Source organism: Pectinophora gossypiella, chromosome 5, assembly GCF_024362695.1.
Source record: "Pectinophora gossypiella chromosome 5, ilPecGoss1.1, whole genome shotgun sequence".
In the NCBI taxonomy this organism is placed as follows: domain Eukaryota; kingdom Metazoa; phylum Arthropoda; class Insecta; order Lepidoptera; family Gelechiidae; genus Pectinophora; species Pectinophora gossypiella.
The window spans coordinates 2,469,064-2,491,527 of record NC_065408.1 but is presented as its reverse complement, the minus strand read 5'-3'; the positions used below and the strand labels follow the sequence as shown (position 1 = coordinate 2,491,527).

Here is a 22,464-nt window from a genome sequence, read left to right as displayed (position 1 = left end):
TTCCTGTCAACACACCTTGGTTTGAATGTCACAATTACCTATCACTATAGTGTCAAGCGTTTGCACTGTTTAACGAATTATTAAAGTCGTAAGACCAAATGTTCTTAACATCCAAACCCATCGTTCAACTATTGTGTCTGGAAATCTTGGTCATACAAGGCCAGATCGAGGCCATAAGGCAGTTTTCAAACATTACAGCAGCCAGCGGTTTCATGCCGATATCTATGGGGAGAATTTCACCACTTCACAAGTGCGCGGTATGCTTTACTCATCCTATGTTGACGAAACAAGTCACGACGCGACATATACCGCGGGCTTCGAGTAACAGACATTCGTATATAAACTACAACGGGTTTATCACAAAACGGCGTTTAGCATTTAGACACTGTTTGAAAAGGACGACAGTTAAACAAATTTGCACGCAATTTTAGATTAATTCTATTTAATTTTGCTTGGCAATTTTCTTAAATATTGTTTTATGGTAGAGTCGCCTATGTTATTTGTTTGTTAGGTTATTATTTTTTTTTTCACCGTTTAAACTTGCAATCAGTCCTTGGTTTTTCAGTTCTTTTCTTCCATTGCTGCACACCCTTAGATTATAATAGACTTTTTTTCGTGTTAGGGTTACGTAGTCACGTCAGGGCCTCCGGCCGCTCAATAGTAACCCTGAGTTCCTACGTTTCTCAGTATGTATACTGGGTGAATTTAAAAATGGAAGCGAAGCGATGAAAAAATCACCCGCTATAGTATACGTCGAGTCCACCTGTGAGCTGGCGATGTAGTCCGCATCGCGAAGGGAGTCCTTAGGTGTAGTACCGCGCATGGGAGGGCCTCCACGGCGGCGGCGGGCGCTACCGGTAGTAGTGGTGCGGCGGGGGCGGGTGCGGGTGCGGGGGGTGCGCGGGGTGCGGCGGGGGCGCGAGGGGCGGGGGCGCGTGCGGCCAGGCGGCGGGCGGCGCGGGCGCGTGGCCGTAGGCGGGCGGCGCCTCCCAGCGCGGCCCGTCGGCGCCGCCCGCGCCGCCCGCCGCACCTCCCACGCCCGGGCTCATTGTGGCCTGCCCTGCAAAATTCAATCAAACCAATTTATTTACTAGAACACAGTTTTGCAAAAAGGTCAAAGGGCCTGCATGCAAGCGTGCATATGTTTAAAAATGGGTAGACACATTGGTAAGAAAACTTGTGACGTTGTGTATAGAAACTATCTAGTAGTCCTATTTATAGTCCTGTGAGTTCCTTGACCTAAAAAGGGTAAAAAAGTGCTTCACACGAGATGATCACGTTTCGCATCCACATACAAATGATCGACATAAGAGGACGATTTGGGATACTGTAGTGGTCTCTACCACAGGAGAGATAATCATTTTTTATTTGTAGCTCCCAGTGAGTCGACTCATCTGTCACCCATGGTGCAAGAGCACTTGAAGTTACAGCTTAGAATTTTGAAAGGACATACTATAAAAGAACTTTATATCATAGTAGGTACTTGAACACTGACCAGGCTGCGCGACGTAGTGCTGCGGCGGCGCGGGGTACGTAGCGGGCGTGTAGTAGGGCGGCGGCACGCTCAGCGCGTGCGCCACCAGCGGCAGCGACGACGTGGGCGCCGGCTGCGGGCACAGTGGGGTTACTATGTAACTAATTACAATTTTATAGATTAGACTAGATTTTTTAGATTTAAATCTAATCTACGTAGGTATTTATATTTTTTGCCTTGCCACGATCGACTGGACTAACATTCGACCGACTGATCGACCGGTTGGCCTCCCCTAATGTAAGTGAATGTATAATATAATCTGTCGAACTTTGTCCGAAATATATTTTTTATTATTATTAGTAATTACACTCACAGCATAATAATTGTAATAGTTATGCGTATCTGGCTGGTCCTGTATGGGCACCGTGATGAGGTTGGTGCGGGCGCCGCGCGCATGCGTGTGGCCGCGCGGGTCGTTCGCCGTCGGCGGGACTTGCTGTAATCACACAACATAACATTAGCACACGTATACATTCCAATTGCGGTAGTCGGAGGTACATCCATCGCAAAATGAACTAAGTACCCACAGCTCACCGAGCTTTCTGTTAGAGCAACGTGGTAGGTGGTGAGCCGTATCGCCGTCTATAATGGTCGAGCCAACCATGGATGGGTGGTTGAGTTTACGTTTATATTTTACATATCAAACTTACGCTGATAATCCCTACTGAGTTTTACAGAGCTACAATATAACAAATGAAAAACGTCCTAAGATGGATATTTTGCGTTCGGGGCGGCAGGACAGAGTATAATAGAATCTCTCAACCGATTTTTAGTTTTTTATTTTACAATGGGTTAAAAGATGTTATCCGCAGCGTATAACTTGAACAATGATCTTAAATGTGCAGTGAAAAATGTTTAACGGAGATATATGATATCCGGTTCTGCCAATATCTCCATATTGATTCCCCCCCCATACAGAATAGAGACCAAATTATCGAAAGGTAGATGATGAACATTGTTGTACAAAAAGACTTACAGTGAGCGGTTTGACGATAGCTACAGAGGCAGCTGGTGGCTCCTGTTCCGGCTTTGCGTCGCCAGCGCCTGATGACACATGTCTGTGGTTGATGTGCGCTTGAAGGTCCCTCTGTAACATAGTGAGACAATTTAATACATAAATTGATTTTTAATTTATACTGCAAGTTCCAAAATTAACTCTATCTCTTTCTTGTACTTATCATAAGCAAACAACTGCACATTTTTAATCACATTTTTAAAATGGTTAAATTAAATAATAATTAAGAACTTCAGTTTTGTTTGCTGATTGGTTGGAGAGAAGGCCTATGCCAAACAATGCGACATATAGAGGCTGACTATGTTATATTCCATTGCTCTGTTGCAGTTTGACTGACTAAAAACTCAGCCTTTAACATTAACTCTAAAGAGTTTATAACCCAAACATATTTCTGAATTTGGTTTTCTTATACATACATACATAAACAGCCTCTATACGTCCCACTGCTGGGACAGGCCTCCCCTCAATCAACCAGAAGGGGTATGGAGCATACTCCACCACGCTGCTCCAATGCGGGTTGGTGGAGGTGTTTTTACGGCTAATAGCTGGCACCAATGGCTTAATGTGCCCTCTGAAGCACGGAATCATCAATACATAAAGACTATTTGGGAAAATATGACCTTATATTATTACCTGTGACAAATAAGTCCTTCTGCATCCAGTGTTGCCATATCTCGTGCCAGAATGTGTGCACATGAACACTGTGCCTAGACCAGTCTGTTCCACTCTCAGAACCTGTAATTATACATGAATAATGGAACATTGGATAGTGATATTTATATGAATATTTTGTATAATACAATAAAATAAATATAACATATTTTATAAAACAATATATTGTTTCCAATTCTTTTATATTTCTGTATTGTGTGCCCTTTGAGCCCACTGAAGTATATTTGTATTATACATTTTTTAGCAATTCTAGATATTATATAATATTACATAAGAAATATTTTTACCTTTTCCCTGCACCTCGGACAGTGTGTGTGATCAGCCCTGGCACAGGATAGGCAAAACACATGTTTACATGGAATCTGAAATATAAAAGTAGGTACTGATGTTACTAAAAGAAAATATCTACTAAATAGGATGTATGTTTTAACAAGTCTGAAAGCTATTTAAGTATTACTATAATGACCTCAAATCTACTGCAGATAAGCATACTAAATTGTAAAGTAGCATGTGCTTACCATTCTCCCATAAATAAGTATAGGTTTAGAGCAGATGTCACAACAATATATCATAGGATTGAGGACTTTCTCCCCAATAAGAGTGGCTCGGTGACTCCAATCTAGTCTTAGCATTGGTTCCGGGGGGCCACGCTGCAGTGTGGTGAACACTGGTGCTTCCAGTTGAGATATGTCTGATGGAACCTCCACTGGAAATGAGGGCAATTGTTATTTTACTGGTATACGATACGAAACCGATTATTGGTGGCGAACAATTGAAATTTGAAAACAGAAAACTGCAAGTTGGATCTGGCATTGTTACCAAGGAAACTAACACTTATAGGTACTGATACAAGACTTACATTTCGGTGGTTCCGGCTGTTCCACCTCCTCTTTCGGCTCTTCAGCTACTACATTATCTTCTGTGTCCTGGGAATTTTCTTCCACGGAGCATTCCTCTTCATCCGAAGACATGACTTTAGCGACCTTCTTGCCCCGCCCACGGCCTCTGCCTCGGCCACGACCGCGACCGCGACCACGGCCACGGCCACGAGAGTTTCTTTTCTCACCGTTCATTTATAATACAACAATCTTCCTCCGTTACGTTGAATAAAAACTAACCTCACTCCAAATAGAACCAGCACTTTAAGAAAGAAAATACTACAACAACAACACGAAATTAATCTCAGACAATTCTAATATATGAATATTTAATGAATAAATACGTGTTTTCTTGCAAAAATCTCCAAAAATTATAAGTTTATTTTTTTCTGAGTCGCGTCAAGACATTAGGGACGTCGTAAGACGTTTGTACTGGACTGTGTGATCCGATCAATCAATCGACTTATGATGCAAAGACAACTAAAAAAATGATATTATTTTTCAAAAGAACCGATTTTTCTAAATAGTCTCACTGCTGGGCCTGTGTTTCTTCTTCATTTTTCCAATCCTCACGGTTTTCGGTGAACTAATCAGAAAAAAGAAGTAACCGATAGATTATTACCAATGTTACCAAAACAAAAATGTGGTTACTTCACTATTGGTAATAACCGTTCCGTTCAACGTTTTTTCCTTGTCTACAAAAAAAAAAATCCCATTGATTAAATTCTCAAAACTATTATATTCCATGGTAATACATGATACTAATGTTCTTAATAACAAACATATTCACCAAAAAAATAACAAATTTATTTTTAAATAGAATTTCACGTATTACAAAAACATGTATTACGAAAAAAGGAACGTCGTAATGCGGCAAGAAATTGTCAACAATAATAAATTCCGAATTCCGAATTGCCGGTTTTCTTTTAAATTCTTCCTGGAGCCTCTTCTCCAAGCCCTTCTTCGAGATGGGCGACGATGGTTGAAGTAGACTATCAAGCCCTTTACGTAAGTCCAATCAATACTTTTCTGTTCTATATTTCCTACTTACTGTGTCTTCAGCTTGCCGACTGGAAATCTACACGCCCCTAGTTAAACCACGCCGAGCACCGTTCTAAATAGAATTAGAACTAATTAGTCTTTGATGCAGTAAACAGGTGTGCCTGGTTAGTTTTCCTGTATTTCTGTAGGTCAACATTGTATATTTTATAGGTACTTTTACTTATTTCGGTACTTGTTTTGAGGAGAATTCAAGGTCAAACATACATTGTGACCGGCCTACGCATTACGTGTGCGGAAAGTTTACGAAGTTGAAGCCTCTACCAGTACAGTACTACTACATTGAACAATTCCAAAAATGTCTTTTTTTATAACTTGAACAGCTTTTGCAGCAAATTCTATAATACTCACTATTTCATAACATAGGTACCTACTTATTATAAACAATGTGAATGTTGCTTAAGCAGTAGCTATATGAATTTCAACAAATGTGTTTCACTTTTAAATCTAACTAGGTATTTATAAAAGTATTTTTTTATGCCTAACATAACATAAACAACCTATAGGTACTCCACTATACAACCTATATAAGCACATTAACAGAAACTAATTGGACTAAACTAGACTTTCAAAATTCATAAGCATAATAATCTTATTGGTTACCTATAAGTACCACCCTATAAGACCCTAGTAGGTATAAGTGTCAATAGCTTTGTCTCAAACTGTTACAGTGGATTAGTAAAACTAATTTCCATTAATTTAATTTGTTTGTGTTAGGTGCACACTGAAAGTGTGTGGTTTCTTTTATGACCTAGGCACAAACTAAATAGTATTTTTGTATTCCTATGTAAGGGGGAGGTAAGAGGCGAGTCACTGAGACTAAACTGACAGTACTATTCAGAGGATATTTTTTCCTAAAAAGTAGCATGGAGTGCTACACCAACAAGAGTGTGGCTCTTATATTAGTGATGTAAGGGTTAATTTTTTTCTAATACACCCTTAACATATGGAAACTGCACCATGGTCTTTTTTACATTTAATATGGGTACCTATACCTCCTAAACAACTCCACTCAAGTTTATATTTCCAATTTACTTTCATGGGAAGAGAAACTAATAAATATTTATTTTAATGTATAATGAGGTGTTTATCCAATATACTCCAAAATTCATGAGGTCAATGTCATCGGCCCCTAAATTCTAACCTTATAAGTATAATTCATGTAAAAACTTGTTTTTCCTGACTTTCATAACTATTCAAAGTTATTACGCATTCAAAGAACACTGGTGTATTTATGTTTATGAAACCTTTTTGTTGATGTTTTAATAATCACCATGATTATCATAAATCAAATCCAATATAATAAATAAAAATATGCTTTTTTTCTTTATAATTATATTTATATAAAAAAATAATAAAAATATGCTTCATTGCACACAAACAAAGCTACAAACATTTAGCAACAGTACAAATGGTACAGTATAAATCATAAATGAATCTAGAAAACAAGCATTGAGTGGGAAATGTTTTCCACATTTTCATAATATGGGTAGTATTAATAAACTAATCTCAGTTGAGATTGCCCTTAAAATGATGCTCGAGTCCCTGTTTTTATATGTATAAGAACTGTCATAAGACATAGACATGATCTGGAGTAAATCTAAGTAGGTAGTTTCCTTTCCATCTAATACCTACCTATCAACCACAACGATTCATTCTAATGCCGTTAGATGGCGCTATAAGTTACTTGTATATAACATCAGCAAAGTGATTCAAACTATTTCCAATTTCCATTTTGCGACGTTGAAGGCTTCCTACATAATTATGTAACATACTAGGACTATATTCAAGTGTTATATTTATTTATTTCTAGGTATTGAATACATTTCTTATAGTTTCAAGAACACAGTTACATTCATAACAATTTGTAAGGAACATACGCAAATATTTACACACATTAATTTTCTAACTATAAATACCTATGCTATGGAAAATATTCGAGGATTAACTGACTCGGAAACAGTTTTCAATCGATAAACACTCTAAAAATATTGGATGAAGGTCAAAATTTATTTGTGTGATCTTCAAACTAATTCTTACCTCTCATACCTATCACGCATTGCTTACGTAACGTAACAAATAGGGCTTTGATATGATCTGTACTGAATGAACACTAACATACATATAGCACTCAGTGATTGAATGTTGTTTGCGAATGGTAGACGTCTGTTAGCGCGTGGTATCTTGAGCTTAAAAAATATCCTAAGGCTTAACAAAATATCCGCTTATCTTATGTCATAAGAGATAACTTTGGTAGGTAGATATGTAGGTACCTATCAGTCGGGAACTTACGGAATACGTACGTATTTTTTTTGAGATTAACCTATAAGTCTGCACCTTTTGTTTTGAGGCAAATATAAAATACTTATATATATTTAATATATAGCAACAGCCTCCGTGGTTTAACAGCCTTCGTGGTCTAGTGGTTAGAGCGTTAGGCTCACGATCTAGAGGACCGGGTTCGATTCCCGATGGGGACATTGTCGAAATGACTTTGTGAGACTGTCCTTTGTTTGGTAAGGACTTTTCAGGCTTGAATCACTTGATTGTCTGAAAAAGTAAGATGATTCCGTGCTTCGGAGGGCACGTCAAGCCGTTGGTCCCGGCTATTAGCCGTAAAAACACCTCCACCAACCCGTATTGGAGCAGCGTGGTGGAGTATGCTCCATACCCCCTCCGGTTGATTTAGGGGAGGCTTGTGCCCAGTTGTGGGACGTATATAGGCTGTTTATGTATGTGTTATGTATTTAATATACGTATTGTATACACACTTCATACGTATTACATGGACCTATTACAAAGGTCTTAAAAAGGAAAAGTGGGTGTACTATACACCTTTGGGTACCCATTCGGGGATACAGGAATGATGCTATGTTATGTTTCTATGTACTTATATTGCAGTATTTATTTTATCAATGGATTCTATGTAGGTGCCAGTTTATAGGTGTGTTATAATTATGGCACCTACGTGAATTCCCTCCGGCTATGGTATGCAAGTCAAACCGTCCCGGCTATGACTATGATATGACGCATGCCAGTAGTCGCAGCTCCGAATCGGAGGCCTTCGAGGGGGCTAGAACACTCCGACAATGAGGCACACACGAAGCTCACACTTTGAGAAGTTTATGAACCAATGCGATCTACGAATAGGAATACGAATATTCACTCAAATATTTATGAAATAATACGAATATTAACGCATATTTATGAAACACGACGTCCGTACCTCACCCAGCAGGGTCCACATAATACCAGCGTCGTGGTTCACGCCGCGACTTGTGCTGAGTGAGGCCCTTTTATCTCAGGACGTCCACCACCACCTTATGATCATTCTGATGAACATCCTCCTATGCTTTTTGTAATTGTTTTGTGAACATTTTCAAGTCATGTTATTGTCTTGTCTTTGTGTGTGGCGTCCTTTTATAATAAACAATTTCTATTCCATTTTATTCGACCTAGCCGCTATATTGCTAAAGGTATTCTAAGTGGTGGTGCTAAATATGTTACCTTCGCATCATTTCGGAAATCTGTGCACTTAGTACTATTTATTTATTCAGCGACTGTATTGGGAGGTTTTTCAGGCTATTTATGTAACACTCCACTCAACAAACAGATTAGATTGCCATAAGTCTGAAAGCTGAAACTTTCCATCTCTCCTCGCGAACTTAATCATGACACTAATGCTTGAAAAAAGTAAAAGAAATATTTAATCTACGTAATGGAATGGCTTAAGTACTTTGGTACTAGTTCGCTAAACAAAGCGCGATAACAATCCATCCGTAATTATATCTTAGCCATTAATCAACTTAAGTGATCGCGGTTTATCTGCTGTTGCTGTTATTTTGTTGTTCTCATTGTTTTCAATAGAATTATTACTTCTCTTGTAATTTACATAATAGTCTGTACTTTAAACGGCAGATTATTTAATAACATCTGGTTCAGAAGTGAAACACTTTTTGTGCCTTATTAAGGTCCTTCAATTTATCAACGACTTTAAAACTTTCTCCAAAATAAGCAGCCGCTTAAATTAACATGTTTTCTTTATTTTTTATCAGAATATAAATCGCTCGAGGCGAGCTTTGAAAAGCACGTTTATTTTGGTATGCAAGCAAAAATACATTTAAACGGCGCAGAATTATGAAATGTCCGTCCATTTCACATTTACTTTGCCCGGAGCAATTTTCAAGATGAATGTTTAGCATTTTTCCCCGCTGCATTTTTGCTGTTTTGGTTCGTTGCGGGAAACAGTTGCGTTTTTAGATTCTTCGAGATATTTGCGCTTTTTCATAGTCGATATTGCGTCATCGGGGGTTCGCTATGATCAGGAGGATTGAGATGACTTGAAGACGATAAATCCACAGAAATGGCTCGCGAACTTATAAACTTTCGTCCGGAAACTTTTCTGCCGTTACGTCATAGATTTTGATAATATCATCGCCATCTAGAATACATTTGTAAAAAGTTAAATGATTTATGCTAATCGTCCTAAACGTACGTCTCGCTATGCCGCGGAGAACAAAGAAAGAGCATTGGAGTTAACAACAATACATTTTAATGAGCCCGTAGGCGTTCTGAAACGTGAGGCATGTTTTAACGAATTTGGTATTGTCACTAAGACCATATTGAACTCTACAGCTTTATGTTTAAGGAAGAGAATGACTTGAAAAATGGGTTGTGTCTAATGTACTAAATACAGTTGAAATAGTAGAGTGATACTGTGTGGCTAGAGTGGAGCTCGTGTGGGCGTGGATGACCGAATATTTCATGATTGTGGCTGTTGCCCGATGCAAACAAGCTTCAACGGTTCAATGTGTTCGGCGATAGTTCTAGTGTCGATATGAGTTTCAGTGGTTATCATTTACGTTCGACATGCCAACGTGTTTGCTGATATATTGCTGGAAATTGTTTCCGAGCTGGTTACAGCGCTCCCGTGTAGGTGGTGGGCTGTGGGCGCGGGGTGAGATGCCCCATCCATCGTTTATTATGGAGCTTCTATTAAAATTTCATACGCCCCACGACTAGGACCTGCTAATGGAAAGATATCGTAAAATGTTACTAGGTTCTTTATACTTTGAAGAAATCGGGGTGCCCATTAGAATAAGCTTTTTTATTTTAGACGTAACGTATTGTAGATTTACCGCAATTGGTATTAACTTCTTGGCTGGACTAATGGAGAGCACTGAGGGCTAGCTCTATTTATTTATTTATTTATTTATTTATTTATTTATTTATTTATTTATTTATTTATTTATTTTATTTTATTTTGTTTGGGGAGCTTACAGCTTAATTCACATAATGTTACACTTAGTAGTAAGTAAAGGCCAATTACAAGCTACCACAAATAAAAGAAAAAGAGTTATACAACAAGACAAGAGAGTGGAGATATAGAAAAAATATAAGAAAAAAAAATAATTGAATGCGCAATCCCATTGTGCTCTGACCCATTAGACAAAGATACCTAATAATGTGGTCAAATACAACATGCAAACTTTTGTATTAGCGTCCTAAGATATTCTACCCATTTATGATGACCAGACATAGTGGTAGGTGACCAGCCCATAGCTAAAATTAGATTCTTCATTTAAATAGAAGCTTCTATAAAAGTCAAGTCGTAGAATCTATTAGAAGGTTGACAGTACGTAGAGCTAGTTGCATATTGTAATGAAAAACGTGATCTAACGTGAATAGACGATGCATAATAGTTGCACAAGTGGTGCAGCGTATGGCCGCGAGGCGGTTGTCGGGCTCCAACGCGGTCACGGCCGGTTGTCGCTCCGGAGTACCGAGCCCGCTGCGGCCGCGCAGTGCGCACGGCCATAGCACAGCGTTAGCTAAATTATGGGAAAACGCGTACGTATAAGACGCTTGCTACTTGCGAACGTCCAACTTACTTGCGCTCGGAGACAAACAACTATTTGAAGCAAGAACATCGGGTAAAGATCGATAATCTGCTTCTAAATTCAAATCGACTCTGGAGATTTTGAAAATAACCTTTATAAAAGAGAAGTAGGTAAGGTAATATAGTTTTCATTAACGAATAAACCAATCCTATAAGTCGTTTCCATACAACCAGTTAGCTCAACTCAAACATCGCTTGTTGGCTCAAACATACCTCATTCTACCGTGTCACGAAAATATACTACTCCTAGAGGTGAATGCGCTCGTCATACGGGCAACTCTGAAACAATATTTTTCCTCGCTGCTTGCAATTTGAGCGGTTTATGTTGTCTATCCACGCCCAACAGGGATAATTGTGGAAGATGTTCAGACATAGTCAAATCCATTTGTACTATTTGAACTCTAGCATGGTACTGGCCTACGTACCATGCTATAAGTGCTATAACGCAAAAATAGTCATGTGATGCGCCGTAATTAAAACTAAATGTTTTTAGGAAAAACAGATTCAATTCCCCAAACGTTCCAATTAAAACGTATCGAAATTGGGATAGTAATTTATTAGCTGTAAGGCACGTTTTATAGCCTCAACCTTGAGTGAGGTAGACCTTCAAATTATAAAAAACAAAGTGAGAAGAACGTATATCAGTCACATCACGAGTTCACGGCTAATATTAGTACTTTCTCTTGGAACTAGCGTGCGTAGAAGTGTGAAAAAACCCTTTTGGCAGCTGACAGTTCTTTATTCAGCGTAATGCGTTGACTGGAGTAGGTACACCTACCTATCTTTGTTGGCAGACAATACGTTACGCTGACGAAACTAAAGGGAAACGACAGATAGCAACGAGTGCTCATTAAAACTGACTCTACGATGCCTTTACTTACTCACGAGTTTTTATGCCACATGAATATTTTAATGACAAATGACTGTGGCTTTGCTAGTCAAGCGATTAATTAATTATTGTGAATAATTTGCAAGTAAGACGTGTGAGCTTGCTTAGTGGGTGACGAGTTGGCTAGATAGCTTCGGTTGTAGAACGGCTTCCCGTTACTCTAAGCACCCTCGTACACTTGCAGATAATAATGACCACCTCTAACCCTCTATAACGCAGTCACCATCGATTGCGCACTTAGTGACCAACCTATGTGCACTAAGGTTAACTTATTGTAAATATATTTACGTAATCAAACAAAACACTTCACAATTTAATTATAGACAAACACCAGCTGTATCTGTATCACACCACTGATATCACTTATCTTTTAAAGTAGGTATCATTCGATATAAATGCTACAGTGCAGGCAATAAATTAGCTATTAATGGGTAACCGTATTACTCGCAGTTGATAAACAGAAACCATGCCCTCGGTTAAAACATTGCAAATGTGTCAGAAAGATTCCAACGGAATGCCTACATTTATTCCGTCAACAATCAATTACCCGGTTTTTGTATTCTGTATATTGTCCCATGAGTAAATGGGAATATAAAAGTGAAGTGACAGGCAAACAGATACTTAACACGCAAATTTTTTTTTTGGCAAACATTTCTCGTTTCCTTGAACTAGGCATGACACTTTTCACGATGACGACGACATGCGTCTAGTAGGTTTCCTTGAAAATTTAAAATAGAGCAGATATACTCATTAATTTCCGCATTAATAGAATTTTCTGGAGGTTTTCTTTTCACCCGAAATGAAAGGCCTACTACTGTTTTCAGATCAGTGGGCCGCGTTGTGTGGCACGACCCACGGGCCTCACCCAGTTTGAATCAAAGCTACATCTCACGTTTGTAAATGCGGTGAAGTGTTACTAAACGTTATTAATGTACTCTGGGTAGGATCCTAGATTCCAAACGACCAGTCATCGACATTGTGGGCGGTTACAAATCGGCCAAATTAAATTCTTAAGAACTCTTCCGTATGTCCACGGACAGGGTCAGTGATACGCCGTTCCCGAAAATGTTCCCAAAGTGGGAATGCTCCTGCTTTAATAGTAAGGACACTGGCTACTTCTCTTTTTCAAATTGTTCTTTCTTGTACTCCTATTTGCGTAAAGGCTACGTAATAGCCTTTTACATAACTTTTGCGCCATTTCACTGCTGCTGCTGGGAACTTCCCACTTTCGGAACATTCCCGGGAACGGCACATAACTGGACAGGATGTACTCGCGGCGTATAAAGATCCGAAAATAAACACTGGTCACCAACAACGGTACTATTTCCATCCATAAAAATAGGTTAGGTCTATTAATATTAAAACCAGAGCAGTAAGGACGTACAGAATTGGTTTACCATAAAACTGGATCGCTTTTACAATGTATCATTACAATTTGTAATCCGAATGTGAATTTTCTCTCGCTGCCGCAAGTCCGTTGAAGTATTTTGTTTGAAATCTAGGGTTTGGATCTAACGTTTGCAGCAATGTACGGTGAGATGAGAGTTTGCATCGGAGGTGTGTGGCACTAGAGGGGAGGTTGGCAGCAGGGGAACGGTGCAGTGCCCTCCTTTCACCTTCGGCCTGTGGAGCGCCAGCCTGTCTCAGGAGCCCTGAACTCGTTCGCGACCCGCGCCCTTCTGTTGCTATGCTCTTATCTGCATTGCACCATTAGAAAGGTATAACAATCAATGACTATAATAGTCAATATCAATGTTGGTATTTGCTCATACGAAACCATTTATGGGTACGAATTGTGGTTTTGTATTTTTTTAAAGTTCCCATTAAATTCCTACAAAAAATTGTGAGTGTCAAATTTTTCACAATTTGTTTTTGACAGGTGCCTCGGCGAGGTCAGGTTGGTAAGGTACTTAGTACATCTTACGATGGATGTACCACTAACTACCACTAATTATATATTATAGTGGTGAACTTATGTATGGCAATATGGTCGAATATTAAATCAGGATATTTGCGATGTGATTGCAAGTCGCTGTTGCTGCGATTGATAACAGTTGAAATTCCATTCACGCATAGACGTTTCAGTATTTGTAACCTAGCCTGGCGGGTTAAAAAAACGTCACTGAATCAATTAATTCACCTAAAAAGCAATATTGCTACTTGACATTTGTTGGCATTGCGCACTTACTTTCATATGCGCAAATCTCAAATAGCAATATTGCTTTTTAGATGAATTGCTTCGATGGTCCCTGGTCGTTCGACCTGAACTATTGTACTTCATGAGAGCCCTCAGGGCTCCCCATTTATCCGATTAAGTACTTAAAAGCATCTGAGGCAAAGCTCCAATAAGTCATCATTATCTCCCTATCATTAACCCATTTTTCACTGGGTCCGCTTACCTAACCTGAAGATTTGACAAGTCCGGTTTTTTCAGAAGCGACTGCCTGTCTGACCTTCCAACCCGCGAAGGGAAAACCAGCCCAACACATGTTAAGTCACACACCTCCGAAAACATACCACAATAACCAACAATAAGTACTGTCAAAAAAAAGCCTTGAATATTTCTCGATGTTTATTACCATACCATCATACGCAATCATCAGGGCATATTAATGCAGGTTGTCGATGTTTATTTTATTGTTGAATAGATTCCAATGGAGTAATGTATTCTACTCACGCGAGCAGTCAGTGACTGAAGTCGTATAATATACCCTACTAGTTAAAATATTCTAGACCATATCCTTTGGGCTTTGCTTCGGAAAAAAATACTTTTGACCGTTTATATAGATTGCTATCTTCCAGAATTGTTTTAATATACATTGTTTTAATAGTATCTAATTTCTTTTCATAATAGTATTTTTATTTTTAATTTAATTTGGCATTGTAAACATCTCCAAGAGTATTTATTACTATTGCAAAGAAAGCTGCCTGTTTACTAATTTATTTCATTGTTGAAAATTGAAATTGTTGGAAGTACTTATTTATGTCACATTGGTAATACGTCTTCAACGTGAGCCTGGTTTTATTTTCTCGTAAAAAATAATAGTTATTGACTTATTTACAAACATTAATAATTCTCCTTAATCTGCATTAACATTTCATTGTTCTTTACGATGGCGTCAACCTTTGCAATCTCTCACGAACTGGGTTACTTATATTACGATTGTATAGGTTATTTGATACTTTTAACAAATAAGTAAATAAGATTACTTGGTATTTCGAATGCGTTTGCAGCAAACAATACACAATATCAGGTTTTGAATGGAGAAGTAAAAAAAATCTGAGGCAAATAAAATAATTGTTGCAAAGATGTGTCTAGTTCGGGTTCGTTTGATCATTTTAAAAGCAGTTAATGAGTGGAAACATGATGTGCCGACCCCACATAGTGAGATAAGGGCAGGAGGATGATGAATATGTACCAGGCTCCCGCGATTGTAACATACTAAATATTTCCTATAAATATTTATATGTATTCTTTCCTTGAAAGTGTTAACTAAAAAAAATCGTTACTCCTAATTTCTCGAGTGACTTAACAAAAGTGTTCCTCCTTTCGAGTCTTAAGTGAAGGTATCAAGATTCCAATCTGCTTTCTGAAGCCCTCCAAAAGTCGACGAAAGGTGAATATTTTATCAGATCGCGTAGCGGGCTTCTCTACCTACTTTAATATCACTTTCTCCGTAAAGGAAGATTCCAATAAGTCAAAATGACTTTTCTGCCACTTATCTCTAAACGATACCCCTAGGTTAACTGCGCAATTTAAATTATTGAATATTGTTTAACCTACGATTAACCTCTTGCCACAAATTTATCCATTGTTTGGCTAATTATCAGTAACTACACAATAATGGCACCTTGATCTGTGAATCGTTTGTTTTACCAGATCCGGCGCCGGCGCTATGGTGTTAAAATCAATATTATATCAAACCATCGACCCGTGTATACTTGGACGTCAATTCTGCAATCATTTAGGTCACATTAAGGTCATCTTCACATGTAAATTGCTTGATTGCTACGAGAACTCACGCGGTGATTATTAGCAGCAAGGCGATGTATGTAGTATAATTGCCTACAAACGTGTATGTTATCCAAAGAATCGGCCGAGATATTTTAACATTACCAACTTACTAAGTCAAACAGAATGATGTCATTGTGTACATGTTAGCAGCTTTACCGATGATTACTCTAGTTAATGGTTGTATTATGTGTGGAATAATGATCCTACTGTAGTCGTGACTTCTTGCGCCGTGGCATTCCGGCTTTATATGGCGTGTTGTTCATAGCACGTCGAGTACAGCATTAACTCATTAGAGCAATATTGACGGCCTTTCGACTATAATTGAACTCTATTACTTTCAAATAACAAGCGTTGTGTTGCTCGCTGAAGTTTAGTTTATTATTCTGGGAATTTCCAATATCTGGCAACAACGTATGTAGTTGAAATTTGCAAATTCAAGGTTTGTTACTAGTTAACAAGCTCCTCATGATTGATGAGCATCTGTTTGCTATCTGTAAAAACAAATAATGTTTTATTATACTTATGTATATGGGTCGCACCGAATTATCTAAGTAGTAATTTTAAAAGAAATGTGGCGAGGGCGAAGTTTGTTCAATTGTTGTACAAGTGTACAGATTACGCTGTAGTTGTCTCTGTTTGTTTTATTGTTAATTAGTAAGTGTGCGATAGAGATGGAGTTATGTAAACACCTGATGTTAAACAAACTCGAAGAAAACCGGTATGAATTGCTTTCAGCAAGGACGTATGACTAAATGCAAAGTTTGACATACTTACTTTACAGAATACATAGCATCAATCAGATTTTCTTTGCTTTTCTAGAACTGTTTAGTGTAATATTAACGGAATGAAAACGTAAGATACCCTACCTAAGAGAACCTACCTAGATCTTTATTTAATCCGCAGGAATATTGCAATGAGGTAGCTCTGTAAACTGCAAAAATGACTTTTTAACATTCGTGTATAAAGCGTAACTTAGATATTCAATAAATGATGTAGTAAGTACATCTATGGCGCAGTCTTATTTAGTAACTTTATGTACAATTTTATTCAACGAAATAAATTCTGTAATTTGGGACATCTTCCTGAGCCTGGGTTTAAAAATTCGAACACATAAACAGTTCGGCTTTGTAAAGTAGTTCAAGATGCGGTCAAGAGATAATCCCGATGTGTAAACGTTGCTGTGATATTTATTGAAAATAACATGCTAAAAGAGATAGTTGTTTTAATAACAATATTCCCGATATCTGTCTCATGGACTGAAAACTGTGACCTCTGAATTACGCAATTTCTGACGCAATCACTTCTAGCGTTTACATCACTGGTTGTTAACTACAATTTCTCACAAATTAACTTATTTTGTCATTATCACTATTATTGTCTAGCTCTGTCCTAAGGTTTCAGCAATATTCAATTAGAATATTATGCCTATTTTTCATATCGGCTTTGACAGGTTTCATTCATCCTTGATCTACTTTGAATCGGCTGCATAGTGATCGTATTCCTTTCTCTCTCTCTCTATTTAAGAGCTGCGCTCTTGTCGGTGGAGTAACCGTAATTCCTCTCTTCTTTCCGCCAAAACCTTCACCTCCCGATACGACACGACCTGCACCTTCTCTTTTATTTGTTTTTGTGTATTCCTTTACTCTTCTTAATTTTGCAACTTTAAAATGTACTCCATTATATTTCACGTTCATTGTTTTACAGTTATACTCTATATTTCATTCATTGTTTTCAGTATTCTATTCAGTTATAAATGGATTCTTGTAGGGCTCTAGCTAGAACATCACCGATTGAGAAATTGGTCGGTGTACTGCGGAACGGAAGGCGATTGGGGCAACCACCGTTCTACACGCCCTATCTATGGAGTATTGAAGGCGATTACTCCACCGACAAGAGCTCAGCTCTTAAATAAAGAGAGAGATTCAGTTATAAAATATATTATGCTAAATATTTGAGTTTACTATATAGTCAAGGATTATGTTTCGTCGAAAGTAAACCTCTGTCCTTCGGGGCTTTTGTAAAGATAATAGCGTTAGGTATTTATTAAATAAATTATTTTTAGTGCACACTGAGCCTTCATGTTATTTATATTATCTGATATAGGTTTTTCATATACCTATCTGTTATCAGAGGTACTTATGTAGTATAAGTAGATTCAGTATTTAAGGATCGGAATTCGATAGGCGATGCGGCATTGACCCACTCTGGCTGTCCAATTTTAATATTGTTTACTTATGCCAATTTTTGTACGAACATTTTTGTCTCGAATTTTTCTCAATCAGAGCAACTTATTCGAAAGCGACAATGATAAACCGTAGCTAAATCTCTGATGAGATTTTGAATAAATACTACCATTAAAATCAATATTATGCCAATCAACCGGCTTATATAAATATCTACTATAGGTACGATATTATGAACCTAAGTACTTGTTTGTAATATAGTGTAAATAAAAAGGAGTACATACGCATCAGGTACAGAGGAGATTGGTCGTTTATCTCCAGACGGGTGTCACGAGCCATGACGCAACTAGAGGGTAATCTCGCTCGGACGTGAGCGATGCATTCGAACTTTGCACGTCAATTTCCATTCGAAATAAATTGATCCATATTTTATAGCTTCGCTGGTTAGAATTGCTCTCCGTGAGCCACAAACCGCCAGAAAACTTCTCTTTCAGTATAGATATGATGAACTCTATAGATTACTTTAATTTTTTTTTCACCGATATCATATTTTACATACCTATTGGTATTTTAAAAACCGATCCCCAACTGGTACGAGAGTTTGTTGAACTTCAGAAAGTTCTTTGGGCCCTTATAAAAATGTATAAACTATCCCCTGTATAAATATTTTAAGACGAATACCCTTGTATAATGTTGTCGGGGTTTCGTTTTCCTTATCCCCTTAGCTCTTTGACCTGTAGTTTTTCAGATTTTAAATTTCATTTACTCATAAATTTTCATTAGATTCTTGGGATAAATCGAGGGGTTATTTAGTTTTAAAATGTCTGAGGCACGAGCCGTTAACATTTTTAAGCGGACATCTTAGGTCAATAACTCGAGTTATATCATAGATTGATTTACTTGGGAGATTTTATCGCGAGTTTTTTTTATTTGCTGAGTAAATCCTCTAATCCTTGACCCAGTGTAGTGATGTGCGACAGCCGCCGACAGCGGCCTAATGGCTCTTTCATTGGCATGTTTATGATACGTGCTCTCGATCTTGCTGAAACTGTAAATGCTCATCACTAATCATCAAGAAATACATATTGTGAATGGATTAGGTGAAAAATAATATGCGACGTGTGTTTTAATCCATACGTGGGTCGTTCTTCTTTTTTATCGACAATAAAAAGACATTTTCTCGATTTATCGGATTTAACATCTTTAAAATTATAACGGCAATAAATATTTTAAAACATCATATAAAGATGTGTCTGTAGAGGACTATTTAGTGGTTCTTTTTATCTTGGTAACATACTTTTCTTTGCAGGCGCATTCCAAAAAATATTGTGACAGAGTGGCCCTTTTCATCGGAGACAGCATTTCAATTTACCACTCTGTCACATAATTTTGTGAAAAACGATCAAGCTACGTTAATAACTAATTGAGGAACCGATTAGTATTTTGCTTGTATTTTGAGTATAATAAGATAACTATATTTTTGGACAATCAAAACATGAAATAAAATTCTAAAACATAACTTATCAGAAGCAGAACGAAGGACAGATCATTGTCGATAAAAAAGAAGAACAACCCACGTATATTTATCTCTACAATTATTAATCTATAGTAAACAAGGTTCCTAAACCGGAGTCGATGTTTACGAAATGCCTTTACACCGATTTAAAAAAGAACAATTTATGTTAAGCCCCAAAATTCGCTAATGCGCAATAGTTCGCGAATAAAACAGGTTTGTCGGAGAATACGAGTGACAGAAATAAATTACATTAATGTAAGCGAATTCAACGAATATTAATTCGGTAGCATGGTCGTGTTGAACTGTTAAACGGTTTCCGGCACGCCTCACAAAGTTTTTATCTTTTTAATTATTTTATGTAAGCGCATGGGCAACATCATCATGCGTCAGCGCAAACTATGTGGAGCACTTCGCTTGAATGATCGTGTTCCGTTGTATTCGTGAGATTTCGCATCACGCTGACTCAAAACTAGTATTCACGCTGTTGTTGTTGTTTTTAGTGTTTTGCGCGCTATTGTTACTAGTGTTATGTCCGTTCTAAATTGTATTATATTTCATATTGTAACTACTAAATAAGAAATTTATATTATATTCTTTTTTTATTATTATATTTCTTTTTTTCATATTATTATATAAATCGACTGCGACTTTAACTGTCAAGATGCTAAAGCGCATTACGTTTCACACGCGATTCTTCAAAAAATATTTTTTATTTTGGGTCTCTAGTTGGAAGCGGAAAAGTTTTTCGCGAACGTCTCACAGTTTTGCGAGACTTAAGCTATTTACGCCGCAGAGCGATGAAACTAAGCAGAAAATTTATTGCTAATGGCTTTCTGCTAGTCCAGAGATACTCAAGGTTGTATCAATATGTAACTGAGTGTTTTAACGAAGCCACAATATTAACACGCGCGGCTCGTTAGAATGTTACACGTGAAAATAAAATTGGAAAGAGGAAATGTTGTGCAATAACTGGGTCGACGTGACTCTAATAAAATGTTCGATAGCCTGGTTAGAGTGACATCCACAGGCAATGAATTAGCCAAGAACAAAAATTAAACAGCAGATTTTTATCAAAACGCAGACGTTTTGAAAAATGCAATCTAAGCGCGAATATAGATATTCACGATTTTAATTTTAATACTTTGAAATTGGCTGCAAATTTTGAAGAAACGCTAGCTTTCGACATTTCCGTTACTCACTTTTCGGTGTAGGTCCCCAAATTACCTTGCCAATAAGTAACAATGACTGACATTGAGTCGGGATTGCGCCAACGATGCTTTCCGGTACGTAGGTCATATGACTTGCGAGCCCTGCCCGGTTAAAGTAATTCGGTCTAAAAGAGGACCACTTATTTATTCGCAAATGGGCTCCTTATAGATTACATCCTGTCTGGAGTCAACCAATCACAGCTCTGAATAGGACCCTGACTTAAACAACACCGCAATCTAGACGTCATAGGTTAATGCCCACTTGTGATGAACCTAGCGACTGCTGGCGTCGTAATGTTCGTGGCTACATGTTAGTAGATTTAGACTTGTATGTAAAGTTTATGGATAGATGGAAAAGGGTTAAGTCTCTTTTTAAGCTTGTCTTTTCTACTTCAATCTTTACAAAAAAAAGTCATCATTTAAAATCTGGCCTTTATCATTTAAAGTCACGGAACGGAAACGCATACGCTGCTTTGGTTTAATAATCATTTTGAATGTTAATTAACTTTCTTCCCGAACTCAAACGTTAATTACTCAACGCCATTGAATGTCTGCCAACAATACTTAGTTTGTCTGCCCTGGATGTAAATTCATCCAGCTCTTCTTATATATCTAGCGGTTTTCTTAGAAAATTAATATTTCTCAATATTTTAATTTTTTTTTAATTTATTTATTATTAAAAATAAGTACAGTACTTAATCTTCATCTTTGGACTTCATATCAACAGTGGCTGCAAGTTGTCTTTGTTTACTTGTGGCTCTGCCCACCCCATTAGGGATTACGGGCGTGAGTTTATGTATGTATGTATGTATGTACAGTACTTAATACATTTTTTTTACAATTGACGGTGCAACAAAAACCAACTTTGGTTTGTCCGTACACCGACAGTCTATAATATTTACAACATTATATTTAATTGCTGAATACATAGGTATGTTATTTTTTATATCAAAGCTACAAACCTATGATAAAATGACGTCATACTCAGAGCGCATGTCTAGCAGCTTAGTCTATAAAATTTGTTAATAACTTCATTACATGTATGTTACGGATTTATTGTATGCAAAACGTTCATCGATTAATTAAGTATATGCTCGCTGTTTCGACGCGGAAGCGGCAAGGACATCGTCCATTTCCTGGCTATTATTGAGGAGAGAAATGAGTTCCGTCGTGCAAAGAATTTACTTTTAATTTAGGTCTTCCTTATCATACGTATTTATGTGTCACAGTAGATGTTTTATGTAAATAACTCCTCGTGGTTCGAAAGAAACCAAGTGTCAGTTTTACAAAAGGAACTGAAGATTTCCTGGTTTAATTTTGTTTGTGCCTTGGTTTGAGTTGTTAATAGTTTACTATTGAATATTTTTTAAAATTTGCTTTGTTGAAAATGTTTACGCTCATTATTGGAAAATTGTGCTACATCCTACACAGCATAGTACTCTAAACCATCTTTACGACCACTCGTACACACACCCACGTGTGACTTGAATGAAAGCGCGTTGAACTCTTTCAGATTTTTGTGAAGCTTCTAGTCTAGATTTAGGTGGACGTGATCAAGTGACCTGGCGTGGTCACGTAGCGTGTATGCACAGCCGG

At 37.6% G+C, this 22,464-nt stretch overlaps 2 protein-coding genes across 2 annotated transcripts in view; one reads left to right on the top strand and one right to left on the bottom strand.

Annotated features, from left to right (window-relative positions):
- Window positions 1-851: 851 nt before the first annotated feature.
- LOC126366924 (E3 ubiquitin-protein ligase Hakai) lies at window positions 852-4,713 on the bottom strand. The gene is made up of 8 exons (XM_050010267.1): window positions 4,081-4,713; window positions 3,740-3,927; window positions 3,509-3,583; window positions 3,183-3,284; window positions 2,511-2,621; window positions 1,848-1,970; window positions 1,496-1,607; window positions 852-1,060 (listed from the first exon to the last, which is right to left on the bottom strand). Exons 1-8 carry the CDS (start codon window positions 4,292-4,294, stop codon window positions 852-854), a joined length of 1,134 nt encoding a protein of 377 aa, XP_049866224.1. The 5' UTR covers window positions 4,295-4,713.
- A 349-nt stretch (window positions 4,714-5,062) lies between these two features.
- Window positions 5,063-22,464, top strand: part of LOC126366615 (MAP kinase-interacting serine/threonine-protein kinase 1-like) — a 64,871-nt gene continuing 47,469 nt past the window's right edge. Inside the window, exon 1 of the mRNA XM_050009789.1 lies at window positions 5,063-5,107. Within this exon, the coding sequence (XP_049865746.1) occupies window positions 5,078-5,107 (30 nt within the window). The 5' untranslated portion in view covers window positions 5,063-5,077. The remainder of the gene's footprint in view (window positions 5,108-22,464) is intronic.